Source organism: Periplaneta americana, chromosome 2, assembly GCF_040183065.1.
Source record: "Periplaneta americana isolate PAMFEO1 chromosome 2, P.americana_PAMFEO1_priV1, whole genome shotgun sequence".
NCBI classification, from domain to species: Eukaryota; Metazoa; Arthropoda; class Insecta; order Blattodea; family Blattidae; genus Periplaneta; species Periplaneta americana.
This window is the reverse complement of record NC_091118.1, coordinates 189,667,234-189,686,721: the sequence shown is the minus strand read 5'-3', so window position 1 is coordinate 189,686,721 and position 19,488 is coordinate 189,667,234. Positions and strand designations below refer to the sequence as shown.

The 19,488-nt window shown below is 31.8% G+C and overlaps 1 protein-coding gene across 1 annotated transcript in view; it reads left to right on the top strand.

The window, feature by feature from the left end:
* The first annotated feature begins 498 nt into the window (after positions 1-498).
* Positions 499-19,488, top strand: part of dve (SATB1_N and homeodomain domain-containing protein dve) — a 540,584-nt gene continuing 521,594 nt past the window's right edge. The window contains exon 1 of the mRNA XM_069819175.1: positions 499-723. Within this exon, the coding sequence (XP_069675276.1) occupies positions 631-723 (93 nt within the window). The 5' untranslated portion in view covers positions 499-630. The remainder of the gene's footprint in view (positions 724-19,488) is intronic.

Genomic DNA, 19,488 nt, shown 5'->3' with positions numbered 1-19,488 from the left:
TTAAAATATTGGCATATTTATATTTTTGCGTTAATATGATCCCCCTCCATTTTGACACCTCCCTCGCGGACACACCTCCCGGTAGCACCCGCCCTCTTGGACCGCCTACACTGCCCCGTTCATTGAGGCTACGCGCAGATGTTCCGCGTGGGACTTGCGCTCTCCGCTCGTCACATATTTTCCACAGTTAAATCGTTTGCGCTTGTAGAGATTTTGGTTGCAAGTGGCTTTCGGTTGGTTCCGAGGGGTGGAAAAGGGTTGGCTAAACGCTTATCTGTCCTCCGTGTCGGGCCTTCCTCTTTTTTATTATTTGAGAGAGTAAAAAAACCGTTTTCCAACAACTGCGCGCTGCGGCGCGTTCGTTATATACGCCACAGTCTACAGATACACGTTCAGTCAGAGAGAGGCGCTCGTGCGAGCACTACGTGTACTCGTCCAGCCGCTACAGCAGCGTCGCTGTCAGTGGTTTCCTCAACTATTTCGTGTTTTTTACCACGAGTGACGATGAATATTATTGTGTAATTTTTTTTTGTTTTGTGTTTATTATTGTGTTATCGGCTGTTATTTTTTTTAAAGTTAAAAGATTTATTAAATTATTGTTTCTTTTTAAATATTTTTAAACTATAAAAAATGGACTTTCAAAGCGCTATGGAGACATTCGCCGAAGCATGGGTTGCTGCCAATTCCAAAGGGGGTGCTTTAGCTGATGTGGGCTGTTCACAGGTAAGCTGCAACAGTCTTATGTTTCAAACAGAATATAAAAAAGAGGGTACAATCTCCCTATTTGTTCCTCATTTTTGCTATCACCTACACGATTTTTACATTTTTTTCTTAACTGGTGTTAGTTTTTGTGTAACACTTCAAGAATTTAAGGAAAGTGGTAATGCTAACGTCACTTTTAGAAGTGATTTCGTGTTGTTTAATTTCGTGTAGATAAACTGGACTTACGTTCATATTATTGTTAATATTAACTGCTCAAGATTTTTCCAAGAATTCTATTAGTTTCGCTACCGCTACGTCTTAAATAAAAAAACATTTAATGATTCGTAATTACCTTCTGTTCCAGTTACCTCTACTCATGTTAATTATAATTGGGCTATATCATAGACAACAATGTTAGAATTGAATCTATAGCAATGTATGAAATTACACCAACAATGTAAACAAAATACCAGTATTAATATAATTCAATGAGGTAACTATGTATTAAGTTCATTTTGAAAGATATGAAATATTGCTATTTGTTAACCTGTTAGTGTTAAGTGCGTTAAAGTTCCGACGATTCTGTTAATTTGACATCAAAATTGTTTTTAAATTACCGTAAGCATTTTATCATCAACGTAATCCTATCCTATTTACTTTTTTTCCCCATTAGAACTCGCCCAATGTCGTTAGCATTAGAAACTCGGCTGTCAGTACTCTAGTATTAAAACAGACAGTAATATTCAAAATGTCAGTCACTAAAATAATTAAGAAATTTAAAAATAACTCAATTAGATTACTATTTTTTATACACAGGCCCTATTTGGTAATTATTTTACGGAAATTCTTTCAGTATTGTCAATATTATGATTTGCGGCTGAGAATTAAAATTAGAACTTTTTCTGTTGCATTGGTTATACAGGTATTAAAAAAATCGTCTATCCTCAGTACTTACTGTCAACAGGTTGTAGGCAAGTTACTCGCAATTACAGAATTGTGAATATTTTATGTCAGTCTTAGGTATGTGCAATTATCATGGACGCGAATATAGATTTAAACGCAATCAACAAACATTTGTTAGATGTACAGTATGTCTAGTGATAGGTCTATCTTGGATAATATCATATGTTCTAAGGGAAGTGTCATTGATATAACTACAACTATATACAAGAATACATTTAGTGCGTAAAATCACAGCACAAGTCGGGACATGTGCGATTTTTGTACTAATATGTTTCAAAGGGCGGTCCTTGTTTTGGTAGCACACTCCCCGCTTCTTCTATTTGTCGAGCTTTGCGTGGCGTAAAGTAGAAATTGTTCTGCATTTAAAAACAAGCCCAGTTAAGATAAACGACAATCACAATACTTAAAATCACGATAAAGTTTGTATCAGTAGCATTTCTACAGGGACATCATTTTATTTTTACTTCAATTTTTATTCTACCTGAGTTTTTTAATGTACTTCACTCCCACCCCGTCCTCCACACAGAACCAAGACTGCATATACAGTCATAGCAGCCTTACGGTCATAGTAAACAGTACGTTTCAAAAATATGTTCGCGTTTTCCAGTGACGAAAGAGCTTTCAATATTGAATCATTTTTGCACAGGTACTGTCGTCCATTTGCCTAGGTCGTATCCTGGTTTCCCCCACCAGCTTTTATTCGCCAGCTAGTTGCTGGGCTGTCTTAGCTCCTTTCTCAGAACATTAATTTCTGTTAGGAATTGGATGCCTACGTAATATTATACAACTGTTTAAAATAACTTAAATGAAAGGGCCTTGTTAAGTAATTAACTGTCATGTGATTTCCCCCCTTTCTACGATCCTACGACATAACCACTTGGACGGACAGTAGATAGCATGTCTGAGTAATTTTATCTGTGCGGGTCGGGCAGAAGTGAAGATTGAATTTACAGTACGTAAGGTACTCTTTTATAGAGTAGGTACAGAATTATTTCAACATGAGTTACTAGTACGAAGGACGAAATTAGTAATTGGGATTAGGTACAATAGTCTGTAGTGCGATAAATGCAAATTAGAACTGAAGCCTGTATCGAAATGAAGGGCCACCATTTAAAAAAATGTGTTTAAATATCCATATTGTGATTATTTTTCAATTTAACTTCATTCTCTATATTGTACGCTAATGTGCTCTAGACAGTATAACACACACTGCATAATGAATACGTCCACATGGACAGCTCAGTTCGTGAGTAAAAACACTCATTGTTAATATAGTACTGTATTTTGATTAAACAAAAACCTAATGAAAATGATCAAACTCAAAAGCGCAATATTTTCTAGTTTATGTAAATGGATGAACTACTTTTCTTCCCTCTTATACCTAGTAAAGTGATTTGTTTGTATATTACGCCAGTATCATCGAACTCCAATCGTGGAACGGGGTAGCAAACGGAGTTGATCCAGAGGTATAGGCAAGTTAATATTTAAAATGTTAGTAAAAATAAAATGATGTCCCTGTATAACCCGCACTATCACAGACATCGACCAAATTTACATTATTTTTTTTCTATTTACGCTTAGAGCGCGCGGGACGAAATTGGTTTAAGAAACATTGAGGATTTTTCGCCTCATCTTAAATAATACAACGGTTTTAAATCCTTGCGTAAGATATGTAGTAACGAAATATGTGTTATTCCACATGCCACTGTTCTTGAATTAGTATCAGTTGTAGTTAACAGGTACCTTTTATTAGTTAGAGTTTTGAACGTATAATAGGACATTATGTAGAAAAATTTTGTATAAGTAATAAATCTAGAGAAAAGTGGTCCACCTAAATCCATTATTATGGTTTCTAATCTGGAGTTACATAGACTACTTATAAATGAGTGAGGAATTTCTACGGTCTTGTCTTCTCGTTTACTTTGAGAGCCAACAATTTCATATGGGTACATGGTAATTATATAATAAAAGTTTCAAGTTCAATCTATAAGATTTATCTATTTTGCAAATGTTTATTTGCTATAACATTGTATATGAAATATTAACGTTTTCGCCTTTTCGGCATCATGAGATATTGTTATGAAACACGAAATCTAAACCTTGAACAAATTAAAATGTACATAGTATTATGCATGACAAACTGGACTGTCATAAGTTTTATGTAGTTATATCTTATTAATGAAAATTTTTAGTTTAAAAAGATTTCCAGAAAATGTCAATTTGGAAAATGTTGATATGATGTCTGATACATATAACTCATGTTACAAAACACATATAAAATAATTAAAATTGATAAAGGTGTTACTTATATCCTGCATTAAGTCATTAACAGAATTACGAATATCAGCAAATTAATAAAATGTTGGTGAAAAAGACTCAATTGCTGAATTTGATAAAATCGCATGTGTCATAGTATGTTGCCATGCTGTTACAATTAATCGTTAATAGTTGTTTAGCAATACATTTGCTGTCCTTCATTTATCAATATTGAATCTGTAAAATGTATATGTTTCAATAATTTATCTAAGAGATATTAAGTGGCTAATAAATTTAAAAAAATGTGAATAATTATATCCTGTCGAAAACTTACTTATTGATTACGTGTGAAAAGTACTGCATTTAACTTGTAGCAAACGCCATTGTATATTGTTTTTTGGAATGGGTGGTAAGCTGAAATAAAGGAAAAGATATGTAAATTTGGATCAGAAGAGTTTAAATTAATATTGAGGTGTTAATCTTAATGACTTACATGTACAGAGGTGTGAAAATTATTAAAATAATATTAATTTTAAAGGTTTTTTAATAGTTCCTTCACAAATATTCATTGAATTGATGAATATTGGTATATAATACTACTATACTGATGTAGGATATATTTACTACTAACAATACCGGAAAGCATTGTTTTACATTGGTATTTTTCTTATTTTACAATTGTTATGGGAATTCAGAAATTATTATATTATGTTGGCGGAATTGGAAACATAAAAAATTAATTAAGAAATGTTTTAAACAAATTGTTCTTTGCGTTTACATTGTTGTGAAGGTTCAAATGAACGTATACATCTGTTTTGTGCATATAATTTTTTATGTTTCTAATTCCGCCAACATAATATAATAATTTCTGAATTCCCATAACAATTGTGAAATAAGAAAAATACCAATGTACAACAATGCTTTCCGGCATTGTTAGTAGTAAATACTTCAGTATAGTAATATATACCAATATTCATCAATTCAATTAATATTTGTGAAGGAACTATTAAAAAACCTTTAAAATTAAGATTATTCTAATAATTTTCACACCTCTGTATTTCAAAAAACGTGCAAACAGTTGTACTGCGAGGGGTGGGAGAATAGAAATTCAATTATCTGTAAATAAACACGTAAATATAAATTAATGATAATTGTTTAATATTAAAAAGGAGATAATTTATTGATGGATATTGTTGAAAACAGTTTGTCATAGTGTTTAATAAATGTGACGTAATAGAAGGGTTTTTGAAGATTATTTACATATATGTACGCCTCAGCTTACGTGTGGGTGTTCTTCTTGGTGGTTTAATGCGTACTGAGAACAGAGTGATCGTCCATAATTACTTTATTTAAAATCGTGTCCCTACACCACTGCTTTTCCTCATATTATGTAAATCCAGTAACTAGAGTTCGGGCACGGGTATCCTTACTTCATTAAGTTATCTGAACACGGACCATTTTGCTCTATAGTGAGAAAGGGCGGGTGGATATGTTCTGGGTGAACAGTATAGAGCAGAACAGGTTTCACGGCTCTTAGCCAGCCGGACGGCCATGCGCGTGAAGGTGGGGGAGCCAAGGCCGCGCGAGATCTGCTCTACATTGTTCACCCAGGTGTACATGTACACTTGCTACAAACATGCTGATCATAAGAAGGTCTACAGCCGGGTGAAAATATAATATTTAAATATTTACAAATATAATACTTCTAATACATCCAATGTAATTTTGTGTAAAAAAAACTACAGTTACATGAGCATATAGACACAAGTTGCGACGTTCTACATGTTTGTATATACTTGTAAAAGAGAGCATAAAATACAGGACCAAATTGAATTACTATGTCACAGTTTTATACATTCATAGTTCCTTTAAAATTCAAAAATATGCATTCTAAGTGAAACGAAACGCAGCGTTGTTACAATTCGATGTACGAGATTTTATTAATTGAATATGTACAATAAGACTGCAAACACTTCATCACTTTTCAACATAGTCCCAACTATGTTCAATGCAAGTGTTCCTGTTAAAAGTGATGAAGTGTTTGTAGTCTTATTGTACATATTCAATTAATAAAATAATTATTAAGGTTACTTTTTGACTCTCTCTCTCGCATGTTCTTCCGCGTAATAATACCATTTGACCATAAAAGACGCTACATATTCAGAGATGTTCTTAATGCTTGTATGGTTTCGTTTATTTAGCACTTTACTTGTTAAGAAGAATGTATTACTGTCAATTACACAAACATATTTCTATTATAACATTTACTACGCAACGGCCACTAGCGTTTTTATCCAGAGAAACCCGCATTTTTGTCATTTTCTACAGCTTTTTATTTTGTCCTATTGATAGAAATGTGTTAGATTTATTTTTATTTATTTAAATTCAAATATACAGAATAAAGAAATATAATTACAAAAACAAACGAAGAGAAATACAAATAAAATAATACAAGCAATATAAAAAGGAGATACAGTAGTATTAACAAAATTTGAGACCGAATGAGCAGCGCTCGTGCTCGGTCGCAGTTCAGATATGATATTAAAATAAAAAATAATAATAATATAATTAAATAAGTAAAATAAAATAGGAACTAAAATATAATTACAGCGGCAATGGAATTAAGTATATAATATAATATTAACATTAGAGAAGAATAATATCGCACGTGAAAAGTAGGATTAATATATATTTCAAAATTATAGAATACAAATATAATATAGGTTGATTAATTCATACACATAGGCTATAAATTTATTTAATCAAATTTAAGATATTAACACGTTTCTAATTTTCTTGTTGTATGTTAGTGGGATAAATATTTCTTTAGGATTGACTGTAGGTGAATTTTCCTATGCGTAGTTATATTTTTCAACAAACTTTTTGGCAGGCTTATTTTCTACTTCGTTAATAGCATGTACTATCATTAAGCACAAGTTGCGAGAAATTCTGTTTTGATTATTTGAGTGTCACCCGGAAATTGAGGGCGCAGCTTAATTATTATTGGATTTAATGTCGCCATTGTTGTTGATAGTATTTCAGAATAGAACATGTTTTCTTTTCTCATAATCCACTTGACACACTTGACAAAATATGATCTTTCCCTGTTTTGTAGTAAAATATTTCTTCTCGAATTCAGTAAAATGTAATAATAATAATAATAATAATAATAATAATAATAATAATAATAATAATTTATTTAACCTGGCAGAGTTAAGGCCATACGGCCTTCTGTAACACTCAACCAGGAGTAAAACTGCGTTACAAAAAACACTACAAATTTACAAAGTACACTACAATTTTACACACAAAACTGAATAAGATAATAATAATAAAATGTAAACAACAAGTAAGTAGAAATCAGACATAATATAAAACATACAGAAAGAAAGGAAAAACCATAATGAAATGTGAACAGCAGGTCAAAATAAATGAGACATACAAAGTGTAAAAAATAAGACAATTATTGATAATAATAATAATAATAATAATAACAACAACAATAATAATAATAATAATAATAATAATAAATAAGAATAGTAATAATTTGTTTATTTATTTATTTATTTATTTATTTATTTATTTATTTAGAATATTAACGTGCAAAACAACAGCACAAGGCCAATTAAAGTTTAGCACGATACAAAACAGAACAAAACAACAAATGATGATGAGAATGAATGATAGAAAATGACAATGAGATGAAATACAAACAATATAATAGTCTTCATCAATCATAGATTAAATAAAAATTATAAAATCATAAATTAGTACAATAAGATAATTGAAATAATGGAATAGTCTACCTTAATCAATTGACCAAATGCAAGAGAAAAAAAAATGGACAAATAATTATTAAAATTAGATCAGTGAGAAAAAAACTCAGATATACTACACATTAATAATAATAATAATAATAATAATAATAATAATAATAATAATAGTAGTAATAAAATAGTGCAGTACAAAGCATACAATGAATACAATATTTTAAGTATACACAGTAAGGAAAATTATGATTATATATAGCTCAACTTATCACATTAGAGATATACCATTATCGGAAAATATGAAAACAAAAATGTAAAATAAGTTAAATATCACTAGAACATAAAAAAAATGTGAATACGTGGAAACATGCATTTCAACACTTGTAGTGAACGTAGAACGCTTTGCATTCCGTGTTTTTGGCAAGTTCGCTGTGCAATAGGAATTCCAATCAACCGACTAATGTAGGCCTAGATTGCGCGAAAAGTCTTTACAGAAAGGTAAAATGGGCGTGTTTAAGGAAGACAGCTAATCTTCCATGTTGGTGAACTTCGCTATTTTAACTACGTATCGTGATCGAAAGGAACCTAGCCTGCCAGTCAGCAATACCACGTAATGCACCCCGACTAGACCCGACGTACTACCTGCCCCTCCCTCTTGGCGCCCTGACTATGCACTGTATGCGACGACTTCAATCAGGTGTCTAGATGACCCTTGTCCGAGATCTACTCCCTGCTCATCGCTCATACTGACCAAATTCATACTATTTTATTATTATATTGGTGCTAAGAGAAGGACAGAAAAAATATAGTCTGAGGTCTTTTTATTCACCACAAAATACATAAAATAACACGTTTCAAGCTTCTCCTAAATATGGAATAAGGAGGAATGTGTCATGTCTCATGCAATTGTTATTGAATTAGTACCAGTTGTAGTGAACAAGTACCGGTACGTTTGTTATTTAACGTTGAGAACCATGCACTCACTTTCTCTCCTATATCGAATTATGCACACTTCATCCCCCTATTATTTATTCGCTCGTTTTCATACTCTCTCTCGCTATCATAATATTAATACTCGATCACAACGCGATAACAAGCTAGAAATTCCACTTCACACATCATCTCTGTATTCCTCATCTTTCACTGTTGCTACCTCTCGTCACTGGAACTCTCTACCGCCTGAAGTCAAGGCCTGCCGAACATTGAAATCTTTCAAATCCAAGTTAGAAAATTATCTTATGACGAGTTACCAAACTAACTTACTATTATGACAAGTGTTGTATTGCATATTTCCACGTATTCACATTTTTTAATGTTCTAGTGATATTTAACTTATTTTATATTTTTGTTTTCATATTTTCCGATAATTGTATATCTATAATGTGATAAGTTGAGCTATATATAATCATAATTTTCCTTACTGTGTGTACTTAAAATATTGTATTCATTGCATGCTTTGTACTGCACTATTTTATTACTACTATTAGTATTATTATTACTATTAGGCCCGTTATTATTATTATTATTATTATTATTATTATTATTATTACTATTCTTATTTGTTATTATTATTATTATTATTATCAATAATTGTATTATTTTTTTATACTTTGTATGCCTCATTTATTTTTGACCTGCTGTTCACATTTTATCATGCTTTTTTCTTTCTTTCCTTCTTTCTTTCTTTCTTTCTTTCTTTCTTTCTTTCTTTCTTTCTCTATGTTATACAATATATTATGTCTGATTTCTTCTTACTTGTTGTTTACATTTTATTATTATTATCTTATTCAGCTTTGTGTGTGAAATTGTAGTGTACTTTGTAAATTTGTAATGTTTTTGTAATGAAGTTTTTACTCCTGGTTGAGTGTTAGAGAAGGCCGTATGGCCTTAACTCTGCCAGGTTAAATAAATTATTATTATTATTATTATTATTATTATTTCTTCTTACTTGTTGTTTACATTTTATTATTATTATCTTATTCAGTTTTGTGTGTGAAATTGTAGTGTACTTTGTAAATTTGTAATGTTTTTGTAATGCAGTTTTTACTCCTGGTTGAGTGTTAGAGAAGGCCGTATGGCCTTAACTCTGCCAGGTTAAATAAATTATTATTATTATTATTATTATTATTATGATTTCTTCTTACTTGTTGTTTACATTTTATTATTATTATCTTATTCAGTTTTGTGTGTGAAATTGTAGTGTACTTTGTAAATTTGTAATGTTTTTGTAATGCAGTTTTTACTCCTGGTTGAGTGTTAGAGAAGGCCGTATGGCCTTAACTCTGCCAGGTTAAATAAATCATTATTATTATTATTATTATTATTATTATTATTATTATTATGATTAGTCACTACGTAGAAAATTATAGGCCTACATAAAAGTACATAATCGTCTATCTAGCTTAATCCGTTATAATGTTTTATAATCCAGCGTTGCATACTAATAAAATTGTCAATGAGAGACGTATTGTACTGTCACCCCTTCTCGTTTACTTTAAGAACCATCCCTTTCACATATGATAGCCACGATATTTCATGACGCGTCAAAGCCTACACCAGTGCTTTTCTTCGTAGTGTTCAAATTTAATATTATAAATTTTTATACGACCTCTTATCATCGCAGATACTACCCGAATTGTTCTTTTATATTTGTGCTAGGAGTAGGACGGGCTGGTTATAAAAGAGAAGAAAATAGGTTGTCAATATTTATTCGCCATAACGTGATATAGAACTGTAGATTTCAATTTCTGAGCAAAATATAGGCCTATAAGAAACTAGAGTCAATTCACACGCCGCTTTTTTAAATTAATATTAGTTTATCTGACAACTACTCATTATTTTGCTCTGAGAACGTATCATTAGGAAATATCTAGAAAAAATGTTATATGTTATAGGCTATAGAAAGCTGGTCGAACTAGTTTAATCCGGTATATTATATTCTAATCTAATGAGGGACAAATGATACTATTTTGTCTTCTCTTATACTTTAGGAATCAACCTTTTCACACAAACTATAGTATACACGATTATCAAATTATTTCAAGTCTTGTAAAATTCTGTGTCGCTGCTATTTCTTCATAGTATGTAAAATAATATTATTTAATATTTTTCTATTACCTCAACTCATCGCAAATACTGACGAAATTAACACACTTGTATTTTTATAATTGCGCGAAAGAACAGGGCGGAATAGCCTAGATACAGAAAAGGTGGCATTTATTCACAACTTAATATCCTGGGTTTAAATTTTTAAGCAAAATATGTTAATAAAGTAGGCGTCATTTCACATGCCGCCACTGTTTCTGGATTAACATCAGTTGTAGTTAAGAAGTACCTTTTATTATCTATTACTCTAGTTAGGTAATATACACTGATTCTGGGTAATGCTAACGGATCCAATAAGTAGAGGTATTTTTTCTTGTTATTTTCTACATTATAGCTCTTGGTAACGAATTCAACAGATAGTAGTCTCTTTCTTTGCTGTTCTCTATTTAATGCTACCGGATCCAATAGATAGTTATTTTTCCTTGCTATTTTCTGCATTATAGCTCTTGGTAACGAATCCAACAGATAACAGTCTCTTTCCTTGCTGCTCTCTAGTTAATGCTAACGGATCCAGTAGGTAGAATTATTTTCTGCATTATAGCTCTTGGTAACGAATCCAACAGATAACAGTCTCTTTCCTTGCTGTTCTCTAGTTAATGCTAACGGATCCAGTAGGTAGAATTATTTTTCCTTGCTATTTTCTGCATTATAGCTCTTGGTAACGAATCCAACAGATAACAGTCTCTTTCCTTGCTGTTCTCTAGTTAATGCTAACGGATCCAATAGGTAGAGTTATTTTTCCTTGCTATTTTCTGCATTATAGCTCTTGGTAACGAATACAACAGATAGCAGCCTCTTTCCTTGCTGTTCTCTATTTAATGCTAACGGATCCAATAGGTAGAGTTATTTTTCCTTGCTATTTTCTGCATTATAGCTCTTGGTAACGAATACAACAGATAGCAGCCTCTTTCCTTGCTGTTCTCTAGTTAATGCTAACGGATCCAATAGGTAGAGTTATTTTTCCTTGCTATTTTCTGCATTATAGCTCTTGGTAACGAATACAACAGATAGTAGCCTCTTTCCTTGCTGTTCTCTAGTTAATGCTAACGGATCCAATAGGTAGAGTTATTTTTCCTTGCTATTTTCTGCATTATAACTCTTGGTAACGAATACAACAGATAGTAGCCTCTTTCCTTGCTGTTCTCTAGTTAATGCTAACGGATCCAATAGGTAGAGTTATTTTTCCTTGCTATTTTCTGCATTATAGCTCTTGGTAACGAATCCAACAGATAGCCTCTTTCCTTGCTGTTCTCTATTTAATGCTAACGGATCCAATAGGTAGAGTTATTTTTCCTTGCTATTTTCTGCATTATAGCTCTTGGTAACGAATACAACAGATAGTAGCCTCTTTCCTTGCTGTTCTCTAGTTAATGCTAACGGATCCAATAGGTAGAGTTATTTTTCCTTGCTATTTTCTGCATTATAACTCTTGGTAACGAATACAACAGATAGTAGCCCCTTTCCTTGCTGTTCTCTAGTTAATACTAACGGATCCAATAGGTAGAGTTATTTTTCCGTGCTATTTTCTGCATTATAGCTCTTGGTAACGAATACAACAGATAACAGTCTCTTTCCTTGCTGCTCTCTAGTTAATGCTAACGGATCCAGTAGGTAGAATTATTTTTCCTTGCTATTTTCTGCATTATAGCTCTTGGTAACGAATACAACAGATAGTAGCCTCTTTCCTTGCTGTTCTCTATTTAATGCTAACGGATCCAATAGGTAGAGTTATTTTTCCTTGCTATTTTCTGCATTATAGCTCTTGGTAACGAATACAACAGATAGCAGCCTCTTTCCTTGCTGTTCTCTAGTTAATGCTAACGGATCCAGTAGGTAGAATTATTTTTCCTTGCTATTTTCTGCATTATAGCTCTTGGTAACGAATACAACAGATAGCAGCCTCTTTCCTTGCTGTTCTCTATTTAATGCTAACGGATCCAATAGGTAGAGTTATTTTTCCTTGCTATTTTCTGCATTATAGCTCTTGGTAACGAATACAACAGATAGCAGCCTCTTTCCTTGCTGTTCTCTAGTTAATGCTAACGGATCCAATAGGTAGAGTTATTTTTCCTTGCTATTTTCTGCATTATAACTCTTGGTAACGAATACAACAGATAGTAGCCCCTTTCCTTGCTGTTCTCTAGTTAATGCTAACGGATCCAATAGGTAGAGTTATTTTTCCTTGCTATTTTCTGCATTATAGCTCTTGGTAACGAATACAACAGATAACAGTCTTTTTCCTTGCTGCTCTCTAGTTAATGCTAACGGATCCAATAGGTAGTTATTTTTCCTTGCTATTTTCTACATTATAGCTCTTGATAACGAATCCAACAGATAGCAGCCTCTTTCCTTGCTGTTCTCTAGTTAATGCTATCGGATCCAATATGTAGTTATTTTTCCTTGCTATTTCTGCATTATAGCTCTTGGTAACGAATCCAACAGATAGCCTCTTTCCTTGCTGTTCTCTAGTTAATGCTAACGGATCCAATAGGTAGAGTAATTTTTCCTTGCTATTTTCTGCATTATAGTTCCAGGCAACGGATCCAGCAGATAAGCGCCACTTCCCTTATTATTTATGATAGCTCTTAGATTCCTTTTTATTGCTACGCTCCGCGTTAGCTCTTAGCAACAGAGCCAACAGAGAAGTGTCCCAGCTGTTACTGACGGATCGTAGAATTAGATTTCTTTTTCTTATATATTCTCGAAGATAACTTTTGCTAACAGGTCTAAAAGGTAGGTGTCTTTCCTTACTGTTCTGTAGTATTGCTCTTGGTAACGGATCCAAAAGATAGATGCGACTTTCCTTGCTCCAGTATAGCTCTTGCTGACGGATCCAACAGATATATTTTTTCTTTGATATTCTGGAAGATAACTCTTAATAACGGAACGAACAGATATTCAATAAAAAAAAAGATCTTGCTTACGGATCCAACATTAGATTTCCTTGTCCTTATTGTTCTCCAAGGTAATTTTTTATAATGGATCTAACAGATGGATGCCATTTCTTTATCATTATTGAATATAGAATCCAACAGATTTCAGTCATTTCCCTTGCAATTCTGTAGGATAGGTCTTGCTAAAGGATCCAACAGATGCAGTAGGTTTTCTTTTTCTTGCTATTCTGCAAGAGAATTATTGGTAATGGATACAACAGTTAGGCTATCCTTTCCTTATCTTCTCTGACAGTGTAGCCGATAGGTACCGGTAACTCCCAAACTTTCGATCGTTTTTACATCTTAGACACAGTGCAAAAATCGCACTGCCAAAAGAATGAATATTATTATTTTATGTGCACATTAGAATTAGGAGTTTTAAATCTGATTTGTGGGCCATATTTTACTATAAATAATTACACAGAATCGAAAAAAAAATACAAAATCTAATTCCCAAAATCGAATTTACGTAAAAATTGCTTTTTATGTAGGCCTAAGCCTATAGAATAATTATTGATACTTCGTGCATATAAATCAGTGATGTCAAAGCAAGCGCATTTTTCTGACCTTGACGTCGTGCGCGGGCATCAAAAGCTAAGCATCGAAGGAAGAATAAGCAGCCTGTTGGATTAAGAAAACAGTGGTGCACAAACTTCAAACGTAACGTGAAATTTTATGTCGTTATTTTTATATGGCTTATTTCTGTTTGATATTATCTATATTGTCTGCAAAACAAAAGTACTAACACTGATTTCTTAATATTGCATTTGTGTTTTAAACGTTAATAACATAATAGAGAGTTAAGAAGGAATATTCATATAAATTCCGTGGTAATAGCCTACAACTATACCGTACTAAGTGAATGGAACACATTCATTCATAAAGAAAGTGATATCCCGAAAAGAAAGAGATTGAGTATGGCATGATAAGTAGGAATTGATATTGATGGTATATTTAGCCTTATAAAAGTAATCAAAGAACTAATCAAAACAATATTATAGTACAAAGCAAAGTTACCTAGGTACTGTATATGTTTTAAGTGTAACTAATATTCCATAACAAAACTCTTATCGCATAATGCTTTTAAGGTGATATTGGTGCGCAACTTTCTATTATCAGAATATTAAATTATTTTCTCGAAATCTGCTGAAGCTATAGAGCTGACATTTTTAAAACACATGAGTACATATATCTTGCTTATAATGTAACAGTAGTTGCTTTATTAATTCATTTCCATACAAACATTTTCCATGCGAATATTATCAAAATTTGTAATACACTATCTTCAGTAATACGTAGTCTATTTACGGTATATTTCATTTACGAAAATATTGTTCCATTACCTGTAAGGCTACTAAATAAATATGCCTTTATCTGAAAATTTCACTTTTCTATAAAAAAAAAGGTTGAGAAAATATTCCTTTTGAATAAAAAGAACATACTTGTGAAAAATGAGCATTAAAATTAAAACTTAACATTCTTATGATGCACTTATACTTCTCAGACAAATCTAAAAATTAACATGGATACAGTTTTAATAAGTTCTCTTTCCTTTATCTATTGAATCAGTGCTGGCCATCCCTGTATATAGCTCGACTAAGCGGCATATAGTACCTCTCTCGTCTGTCTCTTTCCTTTCCGCTGTAAAGCGCTCAGGCTCTCCTGAGCTAAAAGCGCGCGTTTGCGCCTCTGAGCATCAATTGATATGGCTGATATAAATGAACAATCTTTGGTGAGTATATAGGCCTACTATAAAAATGGTTTTTATCCCATTTACTCAGCTTGATGTAAATTCCTTTCTCACAAGCAAGTTCTTCGGATAGTCCGCAGATTTTGTAATTATTAGCTCTGGAAGTATTTCAGATAAAGGATGGGACTGAAACGTCTGCTGTTTCCTTTTCCCTTATTTTTGAATTTTTGTTTTGGGGGCGCAAGCCCCTTTGCTCTCCCCCACGGATACGCCTCTGCTTTGAGGCACTGCTCTGAGGCTGGCTTGATGAGGATACACCGAGATTTCGTTTCAGTTTATATAGCCTAGCACTTTATCGTCATGGTTGAACTGTGTCACTCGTTCCTAATTGTATTAATAGAGGATATCTTTTTTGTTGGCACGACACGCCTACTTTAACGTAATGAATGATAATTTTGAGACCGTGTCTTCTAGTCCTGATCCTTTTTAACCTGAAACGTCCGTTCTACGATTACGTCTATAACATTTCTTCCAGTCATTTCTTCTTAATAGCTCTTTGAACGTTACGGTAAAAACGACCGCGATAGAAAGGCTAGTGCGGTGGAAGGGGCACGTGTAACATAGATATCATTTCCTGTCGGCGGCCTATTCCGCAGCTTTGTTTATAAAAACACGCAAAATTAAAATACCGGCCGTGATACGCGAAAAGACAATCAGAAAGATCAAAATTTTTATTATATTTCACTCATTTGTTGAAACAGAAGGAAGTAGGCTATACAAAATACCACGTTACGGGGTATGACGCTAAAATGAGATAACATAGAATGGACGTGTTATCGTATGCCATGGATTGGGGATAGACGCCGAGGAAAACCTATTCCTTCTACGCCCATTGTGCTACGTTCAAAATTTCTACGTATTTGGCGAGAAAAACTTCATTAGCAACTTCCAATAATAAATTATTTAAAAGCAAGCACTTCAACTGATTTTAAACACTGATTAGTATTCTATTATATATATATATATATATATATATATATATATGAATTGAATGGGTTACATCAGCTGCTTGTCTATGCGGATGACGTGAATATATTAGGAGAAAATCCACAAACGATTAGGGAAAACACGGGAATTTTACTGGAAGGAAGTAAAAAGATAGGTTTGGAGGTAAATCCCGAAAAGACAAAGTATATGATTATGTCTCGTGACCAGAATATTGTACGAAATGGAAATATAAAAACTGGAAATTTATCTTTTGAAGAGGTGGAGAAGTTCAAATATCTAGGAGCAGCAGTAACAAATATAAATGACACTCGGGAGGAAATTAAACACAGAATAAATATGGGAAATGCCTGTTATTATTCGGTTGAGAAGCTTTTATCATCCAGTCTGCTGTCGAAAAATCTGAAAGTTAGAATTTATAAAACCGTTATATTACCGGTTGTTCTTTATGGTTGTGAAACTTGGACTCTCACTTTCAGATAGGAACATAGGTTAAGGGTGTTTGAGAGTAAGGTGCTTTGGAAAATATTTGGGGCTAAGAGGGATAAAGTTACAGGAGAATGGAGAAAGTTACACAACACAGAACTGCACGCATTGTATTCTTCACCTGACATAATTAGGAACATTAAATCCAGACGTTTGAGATGGGCAGGGCATGTAGCACGTATGGGCGAATCTAGAAATGCATGTAGAGTGTTAGTTGGGAGGCCGAAGGGAAAAAGACCTTTAGGGAGGCCGAGACGTAGATGGGAAGATAATATTAAAATGGATTTGAGGGAGTTGGGATATGATGATAGAGAATGGATTAATTTTGCTCAGGATAGGGACCAATGGGGGACGTATGTGAGGCCGGCAATGAACCTCCGGGTTCCTTAAAATCCAGTAAGTAAGTAAGTATATATATATATATATTTACTTTTGTTATTTTTCAATTTTTCTTTACATGAAATTTTTGAAAAAAAAAAAAGAAAAAAAAAATATTTTTCTACGTTAGGAATCTTTCAATCTTTCAAAATTCAATAAATCAATTAAAACTAAAATAACATTTATGTATATAATAATTATTACTCCATTATATTATTGCATAGTAAAGGTAAAAAGGTAAAGGTATCCCCGTAACATGCCATGAAGGCACTTGGGGGGCATGGAGGTAGAGCCCCATGCTTTCCATGACCTCGGCACTAGAATGAGGTGGTGTGGTCGGCACCACGCTCTGACCGCCTTTTACCCCCGGGAAAGACCCGGTACTCAATTTTATAGAAGGCTGAGTGAACCTTGGGGCCGTTCTGAATTATTGCATAGTATTTTGCATTTATTTTATAATTGTATTATTTAATATTTTTTATTTCATTTTAGTATTTGTACTTTCTAGTTACCCGAATCTTCTATGTTTTACCTGATATAATTTCATTGTATTCCTTGTAATATTATTTTGATATTCATCACTTTCTTTTGCTTACATATATTTGATATAATTTCATTCTATTTCTTATGTTATTCTTTCTTGTATTATTTTGATATTCACACTTTACTTTTGCTTACATATATTTGATATAATTTCATTGTATTTCTTGTATTATTCTTTCTTGTTTTATTATATTGATATTCATCACTTTCTTTTGCTTACATATATTTGATATAATTTCATTGTATTTCTTGTATTATTCTTTCTTGTATTATTATTTTGATATTCATCACTTTCTTTTGCTTACATATATTTGATATAATTTCATTGTACTTCTTGTATTATTCTTTTGATATTCATCACTTTCTTTTGCTTACATATATTTGATATAATGTCATTGTATTTCTTATATTATTCTTTCTTATATTATTATTTTGATATTCATCACTTTCTTTTGCTTACGTATATTTGATATAATTTCATTGTATTTCTTGTATTATTCTTTCTTGTATTATTATTTTGATATTCATCACTTTCTTTTGCTTACATATATTTGATATAATTTCATTGTACTTCTTGTATTATTCTTTTGATATTCATCACTTTCTTTTGCTTACATATATTTGATATAATGTCATTGTATTTCTTATATTATTCTTTCTTATATTATTATTTTGATATTCATCACTTTCTTTTGCTTACATATATTTGATATAATTTCATTGTATTTCTTGTATTATTCTTTCTTGTATTATTATTTTGATATTCATCACTTTCTTTTGCTTACATATATTTGATATAATTTCATTCTATTTCTTGTATTATTCTTTCTTGTATTATTATTTTGATATTCACACTTTACTTTTGCTTACATATATTTGATATAATTTCATTGTATTTCTTGTATTATTCTTTCTTGTATTATTACTTTGATATTCATCACTTTCTTTTGCTTACATATATTTGATATAATTTCATTGTATTTCTTGTATTATTCTTTCTTGTATTATTATTTTGATATTCATCACTTTCTTTTGCTTACATATATTTGATTTAATTTCATTGTATTTCTTGTATTATTCTTTCTTGTATTATTATTTTGATATTCATCACTTTCCTTTGCTTACATATATTTGATATAATTTCATTGTACTTCTTGTATTATTCTTTCTTGTATTATTATTTTGATATTCATCACTTTCTTTTGCTTACATATATTTGATATAACTTCATTGTATTTCTTATATTATTGTTTCTTGTATTATTATTTTGATATAATTTCATTGTATTACATATATTTGATATAATTTCATTGTATTTCTTATATTATTCTTTATTGTATTATTATTTTGATATTCATCACTTTACTTTTGCTTACATATATTTGATTATTTAAATTAAACAATTAAATAATTATTTTAGTGCAGGCTTAAACTTGTAATATTACTTTTCCATTATTCGATGTAAACTCCGCTCCCGGCCACAAGCTTTTGCTTCATCGGGAGTGCGAACCAAAAGTGTACCATTATTATGATCGTTCAAATAAATATTATTATTATTATTATTATTATTATTATTATTATTATTATTATTATTATTAAATTGCTGACCAATTCTCTCTGCAACCATCTACGCTGAGAGAAGAAAAAACCTGCTCAC